The sequence below is a fragment of the Mercenaria mercenaria genome, chromosome 5, assembly GCF_021730395.1.
Source record: "Mercenaria mercenaria strain notata chromosome 5, MADL_Memer_1, whole genome shotgun sequence".
NCBI lineage: Eukaryota > Metazoa > Mollusca > Bivalvia > Venerida > Veneridae > Mercenaria > Mercenaria mercenaria.
Window position 1 is genome coordinate 39037483 of NC_069365.1, and position 13249 is coordinate 39050731.

Consider the following 13249-nt stretch of genomic DNA (forward strand, 5'->3'; position numbering starts at 1 on the left):
TCATAATATTTAAAAAATATGCTCAAGAGGGTATAATGTTGCAAATTTGCATATTTCGATGTGCAATAGTTCTTTTAATGTGTCATATTTACGACTTGGCCTTTGGACATACAATTATGTCAAAGACAAGGTTTCATATTATTTTGTTTTCACAATATAATAGCAAATGTTAGCTTAGCTCTGTAGAATTCTTTCTTATAAAGAGTCTCATTTTAAGATATTTTAGGGGGAAAATATGACTCTGATACATATTATAACCTTTCGAATTAAAAAAAAGCTGCAAAAGTTGTTGCTAGCCTTTGTTAAAATCATTTGTAATACTGTTCTCCTATAGCTACAAGCATATCACATGAACCACACAGTATTCTTGGATTGGCCTCATTTGAAATAGCAGCTAGAAGTCAGCTGATTTCAGTTGTAACATGATTACCTTAATAGGAACAGAAAATTTAATAAATTAGCATATTTTTATAAAGAACTTTTAACTGACCTTCTAAGCTTGGGTACTTGGACTAACCTTAGGTACTTGGACTGACCTTAGGTACTTGGTTATTTATGGCTCTTTTTAATACTTAGTTTTTAGTGAGAGGAAATCTCTACTGTCTGCAAATATAGCTCTGTGATACAGCCTCCCTGCCCCTGCACCCTACCATCAAGTTTGTTTAACATTGCCAACATTGTAAGCCTCTGTTATGTCAGAAAAAAACTCATAATTAAGCACGTATACATTAGTATGGAACAAAAAAGTATGTACATTACAGAAAGTACCACTGAAGGACTTCACGATGGAGGTTCGTGCTCACATGGATATCAAGAAGTTCCTTAACAACACAGTATTGCTGCTCGATCTGACACAGGTCAGCTTGGATGCGATCATTGACGAGATTCTACATAAACTGCTCGACACAGCGGAGAGCAAAGTAGCCTTTGATCAGGCACGTTCTGCACTCTTCACCCATGATAACGGTATGTATCCACTGTAGTCTAAGATTCCTTGCTTCAGAAACGTGTATGAAAAATGCTACTAGGGTCTCGATATAGACTTCTGAAAGAAATTCATTCAGACTGAATTTTTTCCATGTCACAATAAAGTCACAGACATGGGATTTTGTAGGACTGGTCCTGATTTTAGGCTCTTGACTGCTAAATTTCCCTGTATAACTCGTTTCAATGAGAATGTATATTTTGAAGCTTTTGGTTCTTTATTGAATTCCAAGTAGTTAAACAATGCAAAACAGTAATGTCAAAAGACCAGGCTGGTTAAGATTGATTACACCTCACAGGAATCTTGAAGGTGTGAGGAATTTTTAAAGAATCTCTAGCTAAATTATGGAAGGAGGATAGTTTTACTTGGATGCCTTTTTGTGCTCCAGAGGGGTCCAAGAGGTCTCCCTACACAATTTGAGAGTCACTTGATCTAAATTGTATATATACTACTACTACTGTGATTTAATAAAAACAATCCTGATAAGCTTGAGTATTTTTTTTTTATGCCCCCGAAGGGAGGCATATAGTTTTTGAACCGTCTGTCGGTCCGTCGGTCTGTCAGTCTGTCAGTCTGTCAGCAATTTTCGTGTCCGGTCCATATCTTTGTCATCGATGGATGGATTTTCAAATAACTTTGCATGAATGTGTACCACAGTAAGCTGACGTGTCGCGCGCAAGACCCAGGTCCGTAGCTCAAAGGTCAAGGTCACACTTAGATATTAAAGGATAGTGCATTGATGGGCGTGTCCGGTCCATATCTTTGTCATCGATGGATGGATTTTCAAATAACTTGGCATGAATGTGTACCACAGTAAGACGACGTGTCGCGCGCAAGACCCAGGTCCGTAGCTCAAAGGTCAAGGTCACACTTAGACATTAAAGGATAGTGCATTGATGGGCGTGTCCGGTCCATATCTTTGTCATCGATGGATGGATTTTCAAATAACTTGGCATGAATGTGTACCACAGTAAGCTGACGTGTCGCGCGCAAGACCCAGGTCCGTAGCTCAGAGGTCAAGGTCACACTTAGACATTAAAGGATAGTGCATTGATGGGTGTGTCCGGTCCATATCTTTGTCATCGATGGATGGATTTTCAAATAACTTGGCATGAATGTGTACCACAGTAAGACGACGTGTCGCGCGCAAGACCCAGGTCCGTAGCTCAAAGGTCAAGGTCACACTTAGACATTAAAGGATAGTGCATTGATGGGCGTGTCCGGTCCATATCTTTGTCATCGATGGATGGATTTTCAAATAACTTGGCATGAATGTGTACCACAGTAAGACGACATGTCGTGCGCAAGACCCAGGTCCGTAGCTCAAAGGTCAAGGTCACACTTAGACGTTAAATGTCATTTTTCATGATAGTGTATTGATGGGCGTGTCCGGCCCATATCTTTGTCATTCATGCATGGATTTTAAAATAACTACGCATGAATGTGTGACACAGTAAGTCGACGTGTCGCGCGCAAGACCCAGCTCCGTAGGTCAAAGGTCCTAAACTCTAACATCGGCCATAACTATTCATTCAAAGTGTCATCGGGGGCATGTGTCATCCTATGGAGACAGCTCTTGTTTTTTTTTTTTTTTATGACTGTGTCTTCATGAAACTTAGTCAGCATGTTAATCTTAAGTAGTTAATATACATAAAAAAAACAATAATGTTTGTCACAGAAATCGTTAATTTAAACACATAGTTTAAAACTTTATGAAATTTCCACTTAGATATAGATACCCTCTATACACACCCTCTATACACTGATTGCGCAATCAAAACTTTGCAAATCACTTATATATAAATGCTTTATGTATGTTGATTATGCTCTTTAAGTATTATTTTTATTTTTATTAATTTTAATGCTATCACATGATTTCTGCATCATTAAAATTGATTTTTTTCAAGTTGATGTTTCATTTGATACTGTAATGTTTACTGTAATGTTTACAAAGTAAATCTAAATGTGGACAAAAAGCACACTAACGCGCACAAAACACAGTAAATGATGAATTAATATAACTTTGTATAGCTTTTAAGATGCAACATTTTATTTAGATCTAACAAGTACACCTTTATTTAAATTACCATCTAAAATACTGTCTAATTTCTAAAAGTTGAAACTGTGATCTTGCACCATATCTGTGAAGCTGTAGTCAGTGAACTATTATTTGTCAACAAAATATTTAAATCAAACACAAATAAGTGATGTTTCTCAAAAATCAATAAATCAATAAATGTACCATTACATTTACCCATGTGAAAGGTCACTCTAAAGGTAGATTTCAGTTAGAGGGATCAATTGTCAGTGTCCATTTTTCATGTGTCATCCAATATGTTTGTTTGTTAGTTGTTCAAGGGCATAGAAAGGTCATGGTCAAAATTATTTATGAACATTGTCCACAGTATCAAATAGTTGGTAAATCCACAAAATTAATAAAAGGCAATTTTAGGCAGTTTTTTTTCCCCTTCTAGAATAGGGGCCGTTAATAGGCCCCTTCCCATCAGAAAATTTTGTTTTCCCCAAAAATTGACTACGTCAGGTTTTTTATTCCCCTTTGCCCAAATACGGAGCTGTTTTTTTCCCGAAATCACAGGCCTGGGCCCCTTCCCCTCTTGGTAAAAAAACTCTGGATTGACAGTATAGCAGATAGATGCTTCCCTGAAGTAAGAAGCAGGGTCAGTGAAATGGATAAAAACATGTATGAAACTCTCATATAGGTAGAATACACCCATATATAGACATGTATTCTGATATTCCAAGCTTTCTGTCATCAACATGCATTTTCCTTTCTCAACTAGTCGTAATGAATTGATCGAGGTTGTTTATCAAACTAATTGCTGTCTATCACATTGGCCAATAAGATAATGAGGATTATTCAGTGTGCTTCACTTGTTGCTAACCAGCCATTCTTCCCACAAGCTTTCACTTTTTAATCCCCCACAACGAGTGGTGGGGGTTATAGGAATGGTCTCTGTCCTTCCGTCCGTCTGTAACACTTTGTGTCCGCTCTGTATCTCCTAAACCCCTTGAAGGATTTTCAAACTCATTGATGTCATCATACATGGACTATAAAATATACTTAACAACGTCAATGCTTCCACACAATACCATCAATCCTTTCACTATCCATAACAGTGGCGGGGGATATAGCTGTCTTTCAGGCTGCCTTCTTTTGTGTGTGAGAGGTGGGTAATTGTGTTGAGGTTTGCTTAGGTTTGCTTTTATTAAATCACAGTAGTAGTCATATATATACAGTTTAGATCATGTGACTCTCAAGGTGTGGAGGGAGATGGTCTGATATGTAATGCCAACAAGCGATACCCAGAAAGGCTAGAAATGGAGAATTTTTCGTTCCTTACACCAAAGTCAGATTTTGAAAAATGTAACCGTTGGATAAAAGCATGTGGATCGCCTCACAAATGGTTGATTGTTGAACGATTCAATAAACACAAATGTAATTCCTTATAATCTTAAATGATATTAATAAATTGTGTGCACAACACAATTCCACTCCCGACAAAAAGAGGACGTATTCTTGAATCTATCAAGAATACAGCAGACACAAATTTTGAAAGAGTGTATCTTAATTAACTTAAAAAAGATTTGATTTCAAGGAGTCCAGTTTCACTGTTGTTACACACTTTTCCATCAAGAGTCGCATCCAAAAATGAAATTTCTGACATTTGATGAGTCCGCATTTATGAATATGTCTGTCTGTATATCTTGGTAGGTATACTTACTTTGAAGTCGGCTGCGTCCCTTTTCCATATTCAGTAGCAGTTTGGACAAAAGAGTCGTTCTGGAAATTTATTGACAACTCCACAGCCGCTCAACTGTATAGGAATATTCCAGTCTTGTGCATTTTCCAACTGAAAAAAATATGCAAAGTGTCTTCTTAATATGTGATTATTATCTGTACAACTTTTTAAAATTTTTTGGTCTAGTATCTTAGGAGAATTAGTGGCATGGACAGTTTATTACTGGCAACCAACATAGTATTGAACATACAGAGGCTACAAACAGAATTCCAGAGTACCTGTAATGAACTCCAGATCAATGAACTTTTACAAAGTTATATCGGTCAAGGACAAATAAATTGGAAAATTTAAAAATGTCGTCCAAAATTACAAATAATACAAGAAAAAAAATATTCTAATGGGGTTTACTCACTCAAACAGACTCCATCTATAGTTTGTGTTGACACAGTGATGAAAAGAGAAAAAACAAAATTAAGAACATTAAAATTTTATGTATTACACAAGAATAACTTATTTAAGGTTTTTAGCATTATTGTCATTTATCTAACTGGTGGTTAAAAAAAAACAAATTCTTAACACAGTTTGTCCATAGTATTTCAAATTTGCACAGTTACACATTTAGGCCACACAGAAACACAAAACATGCCACTGGAATTTAGAAATGAGTTCCAACTACTAAGCTTGTAATTATTGATTGTACTGAATTGAAGACAAAGGTCCATTCATGATTGTGCATCAGGATTTCAAAACCAGATATATAGTGATTACAAATCAATTAAAATGTCATTTCTGTTTCTAGAAATTCTGAAAATGGATTATACTGAATTCCTAAAAATACCACATACAAGCACGTTAAATCAGTTTAGAAAGTCGCAGATCTGTTGTTAGTCATACTTGTGTTTACATGTGTTTATTTTACCTTACAACTAACATAAAATAAATACATGTACAATTATCATTATTGCTGTGATATAATAAATGCAAATGAAATTATTTCATCCTTCCTTTTCTCTCTTTGTATTTGAAAAAGAAGATATATTTACTTATTTTTTATAAACTGTCAAGTTGACAGATCACATGTATGCCTTCTTTTCAATGTTTCCAGCAGTCTAGCAACAACATTTTGGCAGGATCCTCTTTGTTTGTGCCATGTTGTGGTAAACTTGTGCATGCAACTTCGCCGGTCTGGGATTTATTTGAAATTGTGGAATTTAAGACTCAAAGGGACTTAGGTAATCAGCGCTATGATGTGTGACACTGATAAAAAAAAAAAGCAGCAGCAATAGACAACCGAAGTTTGACAAAATATTGAAGTCAGCATATTGGTTATTAGTGAAATATGTTTAACACACAAAACTGAGCATGGAATAATATGTTAATTATTAAGACAATGGTATAGTATTTTACAAATACATAAAACAGTATGCAGAAATTAATGAAGCGTTTTTAGCTCATCTGATTTTTTGAAAAAAAATGATGAGTTATTGTCATCACTTGAGCGGTTGTCGGCGTCGGCGTCGGCGTTGCCTGGTTAAGTTTTATGTTTAGGTCAGCTTTTCTCCTAAACTATCAAAGCTATTGCTTTGAAACTTGGAATACTTGTTCACCATCATAAGCTGACCCTGTATAGCAAGAAACATAACTCCATCTTGCTTTTTGCAAGATTTATGGCCCCTTTTGTACTTAGAAAATATCAGATTTCTTGGTTAAGTTTTATGTTTAGGTCAACTTTTCTCCTAAACTATCAAAGCTATTGCTTTGAAACTTGGAATACTTGTTCACCATCATAAGCAGACCCTGTACATCAAGAACCATAACTCCATCTTGCTTTTTGCAAGAATTATTGCCCCTTTTGGACTTAGAAAATCAGTTTTCTTGGTTAAGTTTTATGTTTAGGTCAGCTTTTATCCTAAACTATCAAAGCTGTTGCTTTAAAACTTGCAACACTTGTTCACCATCATAAGCTGACCCTGTACAGCAAGAAACATAACTCCATCCTGCTTTTTGCAAGATTTATGGCCCCTTTTGGACTTAGAAAATATCAGATTTCTTGGTTAAGTTTTATGTTTAGGTCAATTTTTTCTCTTAAACTATCAAAGCTATTGCTTTGAAACTTGCAACACTTGTTCACCATCATAGCTGACCCTGTATAGTAAGCAACATAACTCCATCCTGCTTTTTGCAATAATTATTGCCCCTTTTGGGCTTAGAAAATCATTTTCTTGGTTGAGTATTATGTTTAAGTCGACTTTTCTCATAAACTATCAAAGCTATTGCTTTAAAACTTGCAACAGTTTTTCACCATCATAAGTGGACACTGTACATCAAGAAACATAATTCTATCCTGCTTTTTGCAAGAATGATGGCCCTTTTTAGACTTAGAAAATCGTGGGTAGGACAATATTTCTATTACACAAAAAAAATCAGATGAGCGTCAGCACCCGCAAGGCGGTGCTCTTGTTAATTTACATCACAGCATTGATCCACCATTACACAATCACTTGTAACAGCAGCGGGTGCGCATTTACATATACCCTTAGATAAGAACAGCAGGGTTTTACGCACTGTTAGTTAAAAGCTATCTGCCGAAAATGTTATTGTGATTTAAGAAAACACTTTCACCATAATTATGTGACTGCATGTGGCATTAAATAGGTTCCGTCACATAAACCTAACATCGAATTGCAGGCTCTAAAATGGAAGTAGGCCTAATATTGTGTAGGCAAATTCAAATCTAATATTTATTTAATAATCTAATGCGTTAGATCAGTTTCAGACAATGCTTCAGAGGTATCTTAGATTATACATACCCAACTATGCATACCTGCATAAGGACTCGACAATATTCCCACCAGCAATATCAAGCATAAGTGTCCGTGGATTTTTAATCTTTCTTTTAGAATGCCAATATTTTGTGCTATATTTTACATAGAGTTCTTCTGAGTTAATTTTAATGTCACGCTCTTATCCTTTAGTAAAATAATTAAGTCTCTTTGACATCTTTCTAGGCGCAATCTTTACACACCCGGGTAAGTATTTTACAGAAAAGAGTCCATTGCAACTGTACATGAATCGGCCATTTTTGCAGAAGCTTGTGGGAAATAGCAATAGTAACTAAGGGGCGGAGTTTATTGATCGGTTTATGGATCCATGCATTCCCCATAAAATCCATGCTTACTCTTGAAGATATGCTTTCTCATAAACCATACATTTCTTAGCTCGACTATTCAGAGTATAGGTAGAGCTATTAGACTCACTCATGCATCCGCATCAGCGCCGGCGTCCCAGTTTGATTAAGTTTTTGTATGTAAGCTGATATGTCAGTACCCACTAATAGGAATGGATTGAAACTTCACACAATAGTCCATTGTCATGAACTGATATGCATTGCACAGGTTCCATAACTCTATTTTGCAATTTTACAAAATTATTCCTCTTTTTCGACTTTATATTCATTCAACTGACAAGGCTGTTGAATAGTCGAGCGTTGCTGTCCTTTGACAGCTCTTGTTTTTTTAGTTGTACATTGTAACAGAATTGAAGTGTCTCACGTTAACCATAAAGCCATTATTACAGTTTATTGTGATATGCAGGGTTCACACAGGCGTTGAAAAATCCTTGAATTTGATGCAAGTCCTTGAAAACAATGGAAAATGACTAAATCCTGAAAGACCTGAAAAAGTACTTGAATTTTGGGGGGGGGGGGGGGGGAAATCCCCCCAATAACTGCTGGAAAAAAATGTTCTGTCAGCTTGATAAAGAATAAATTTAAGTAAATTTAAATATGGAATGGAAAAAAGTTATCATGACAGAAAATATAGAATTTCCTCACTACCGATCCAGGTAAGGACCAATACTGGTATCATGGCAGTTAACACAAAGCATTTTCCACTGTAATATTGTTTTTGGCAATAGATGACAAAAGTTGTTCAAACTGAAGATTTCAGGACTTGGTTTAGATCAAAGTAGGCCTTGAAAAAGTACAAAAAAGAACTTTAAATGTCCTTGAAAAGTACTTGAGTTTTGTCTTGCATATCCTGTTCGAACCATGAATTAGCTTTACCAAAAAGCTATAGATGTGGTCATATGTTGCCATACATTCTCACAGCCAAGCATAGTCACATGGTCATGCTTTTTTTCTTTGCATACCAGCACTTTTCACAAACACTTGTTCAGGTGTCATTGTATTCTTACAAAACCAATCATTCTTTCATAACCATATTACCAAAAAAAATAACCAGATGTATCCTCATGTAACAGCACACTGTCATAGCCATGCTTTTTCACATAATCATGCCATCTCACGTAGCCATGTTTTTTGGTATAACCATGCACTCTTCCATTACCTTGTATTTTCACATAGCTATGTATTTTCACATAAATATGCATCCTCACAGTCATGCATACTCGTATATCAGTGCATGTTTACATAGTCTTGCATTTTCACATAGCCATGAATTATCATGTAACCATGCATAGTCACAAAACTATGAAAACTCGAAAACTTTGCATTTATATACCTAATTGCTTCCTTACGTAACACATGCATTCTCACATTAACTTGTAGATCATGCATTTTGACATGCCCATGCCTCCTTACATAACTAAGCATTCTCATATTAACACGTAAATCATGCATTCTGATATACCCATGCCTCCTTCCATAACACATGCACTCTCATATTAACTTGCTGATATACCCATGCCTTCTTACATAACTAAGCATTCTAACATTAACACGTAAACCATGCATTCTGATATACCCATGCCTCCTTACATAACTAAGCATTCTAACATTAACACTAAACATGCATTCTGATATACCCATGCCTCCTTACATAATTAAGCATTTAACATTAACAGTAAACCATGCATTCTGATATACCCATGCCTCCTTACATACTAGCATTTAACATTAACACGTAATCATGCATTCTGATATACCCATGCTCCTTACATACTAGCATTCTAACATTAACACGTAAACCATGCATTCTGATATACCCATGCCTCCTTACATAACTAAGCATTCTAACATTAACACGTAAACCATGCATTCTGATATACCCATGCCTCCTTACATAACCATGTGTTCTGACATACCCATGCCCCCTTACATTTCACATTAACATGTTAATCATACATTCTGATATACCCATGCCTCTTTACATTTAACATTAACATGTAAACCATGTATTCTGACATACCCATGCCTCTTTACATTTAACATTAACATGTAAACAATGTATTCTGACATACCCATGCCTCCTTAAATTTCACATTAGCATATAAACCATACATTCTGACATACCCATGCCTCCTTACATTTTACATTTGCATGTAAACCATACATTCTGACATACCCATGTCTCTTCACATTTCACATTAGCATATAAACTATGCATTCTGACATTCCCGTGCCTCCTTACATTTCATATTAACATGTAAACCATGCATTCTGACATACCCATGCCTCCTTGCATTTCACATTAGCATGTAAACCATATATTCTGACATACCTATGCCCCTTTACATTTCACATTTACATGTAAACAATGTATTCTGACATACCCATGCCTCCTTACATTTTATATTAATGTGTAAACCATGCATTCTGGCATACCTATGCCCCTTTACATTTCACATTAACATGTAAACCATGCATTCTGACATACCCATGCCTCCTTACATTTCACATTAATGTGTAAACAATGCATTCTGACATACCCATGCCTCCTTACATTTTTACATTACCATGTAAACAATGTATTCTGACATACCAATACCTCCTTACATTTTATATTAGCATGTAAACAATGTATTCTGACATACACAGCCTCCTTACATTTCACATTAGCATGTAAACCATGCATTCTGATATACCCATGCCTCCTTACATTTCACATTAGCATGTAAACCATACATTCTGGTATACCCATGCCGCCTTACATGACCATGTTTTCACACATTAAGATGTAAATTATGCAATCTGACATACCAATGCCTCCTTACATTTCACATTAACATTCTGACGTACCCATGCTTCCACACATAACCATATATTCTCTTATTAAAGGTATACTAGACCCAAAGTTCATATTTGAAAATGTGAACAATTACTACATAATTATAGTTTATGTAAACATGAAGTGTAGGTTCAGTTTGCACAATACATGTTTAAAGAATTACACTGTACTACCACGAAAAAATTGGGGAGTTTTTTTTTTTAAATTTAAGTCAGCTGTTACTGCATAAATTTTTCATTCTGAATGTAGCTGTACTTTCATAATTAATTTATATGTGTACATTTAGTTAAGTTAAATACATTTGATGACAATCTACATTTGAAGTAAATATCTAAGATTTTTTTTTTTTTAGTCAACAATGGACAAAGATTTCCTTAACAAACATAACCATACAAGGTTAGATCTTTAATCAAGCCTGTAAAGCAGTAAACATGTTTTTTACCCAATATGTTAAAAGGTTTGTTGTTTTGTCATTTGAAGATTAGCATCAAAGGTTTGTAAAATTAAGATCTTTTAATCTATATTGACTTGTTTAATATCCCAGCCACTATTGATTTGTAATATTGGCTTGATTTATATTTTGTATTCAAATAATGTTTAGTATGTTGAAAATGTAAACAAATTTTATCAGATTTTGGCAAGAAAACACCTTTGGTGGGTATGTTTACTTTAAATGCTGTTTGAAAGGAGCAGTTTTTGGCTTATTGATTAAGAGATTTAAAAATTGAGGTGGCAGTCTTGCTTTGCAAATGGGTCTCAATTTTTGCAAAATAATGTTTTTATCCAGATTTCATAGTTTTTATGCCCACCTTTGAATAGCAAGTGGTATGCTGTTTTGCTTAGTATTTGCTTGTCTGTTCGTCTGTCTGTAGACCATTTGGTCTCTGATTAATAGCTAGAGAATGTTTGGTCTCACAATGATCAAACTGAATAGGATGATTGCATGTGTTCAGTAGATGACCCTAATTGCTTTGATGATATGTTAATAATGTAGGTCAGAGGTCAAGGTCACAGTGATCCTGATACTGAAAGCAGTTTATGCACAATAACTTAAGAACGCCTTGGCTTACAAACTTCATAGGATGATTGCCAGTACTCAGTTGATGACTCCTATTGTTTTTTGGATCACTAGGTCAAAGGTCAATGTCACAGTGACTTTGAGAAAGAAAACAGTTACCGCTGGATAACAAAAGAATGCTTTGTCCCTTGTTGTCGGAATTCATAATGTTTTAGCTGACAACTTTCTTAGGATGGTTGCCTGTAGTCAGTAGATGACCCCTGATGTTTTTGAAGTTATTTGGTCAAATGTAAAGGTCACAGCATATAAAATTACAGCTCTGGTAACATTCAAACATGATAACCAAAAACCAAAAATTCTTTTTTCAGTATCAGCAGTTGAAATTTAAAAATATGAAGTTTAAGGACATGCATTATAAACTTACAATTCCTTGTCAATCAGTTATATGTATCAGACTGTGTTGGTTATTATATTTTCTTTTCTTGGAAACCATTTACTAGGAGTTATTCAACTCCCACCCAACCACCCTGTCGTACTAATTGTAAAGTTGCTTTTTCAAATTTCCAAATTGTCTATGATGGCATTGAATTTTAATGGATTTTATTAGGCAAAAGTTGACACCCCTTTGGATATGCCTTATGGAAACTTGCAAGAAACATTAACTCTTTTCTTCCTGTTGCTTAACTGCTTTTTCCTCATAATGTGCAATGATCTTTTTATGAATTTTATAATGCTGCCTTGCTTAAATATCACACCATACTGACACATGACATGATACCCCACCAAGTCTTATACTGGCACCAAACTGACCAGTCCTATAACTATCCTCTTCATGTTAAGAGTGAGCTTATGGTTACAATTTTCATGATGTCCAGAAGGACAATACATTTTTGTTTCAAAACAACATGTAACATATCACATATGTTCACACATGAGATCACTTTTAGGAGTTTTAAGCAGCAATGTGTTATTAACATACCAAGAAAAAACATTACAATGTACCTCATAATATGAGCCGTGCCATGGGAAAACCAACATAGTGGCTTTGCGACCAACATGGATCTAGACCATCAGGATCAGGATCCATGCTGTTTGCTTTCGAAGCCTATTGCAATTAGAGAAACTGTTAGCGAACAGCATGGATCCTGACCAGACTGCGCAGATGCGCAGGCTGGTCTGGATCCATGCTGGTCGCAAAGCCACTATGTTGGTTTTCTCATGGCACGGCTCAATTATCATATTCGTTTCAGATATCATAACACATTTTAAGTTGCACATTGATTGCAATTGCACATTGTACCCAAAGCCATGTATAATGGAAAATCTGCTTCAAACTGGTTCCAAGGGTGCAGGGTAGGGCAGGTTTTATTGTATTTAAATTTCCCAAGAATCGAAACAGTGGCACTTTAAACTGTATACACTATATTAGAGTCGTCCATTATCAGATTACCTATGAGCT

The 13249-nt window shown here is 35.5% G+C and overlaps 1 protein-coding gene across 4 annotated transcripts in view; it reads left to right on the forward strand.

Annotated features, from left to right (window-relative positions):
* The window catches only part of LOC123558312 (solute carrier family 4 member 11-like), a 95501-nt gene that overhangs the window by 36960 nt on the left and 45292 nt on the right, over window positions 1–13249 (forward strand). For all 4 annotated transcript variants that reach the window (XM_053543254.1, XM_053543256.1, XM_053543253.1 and 1 more), the window contains exon 4: window positions 762–966. In XM_053543254.1, the coding sequence (XP_053399229.1) occupies window positions 762–966 (205 nt within the window). The remainder of the gene's footprint in view (window positions 1–761; window positions 967–13249) is intronic.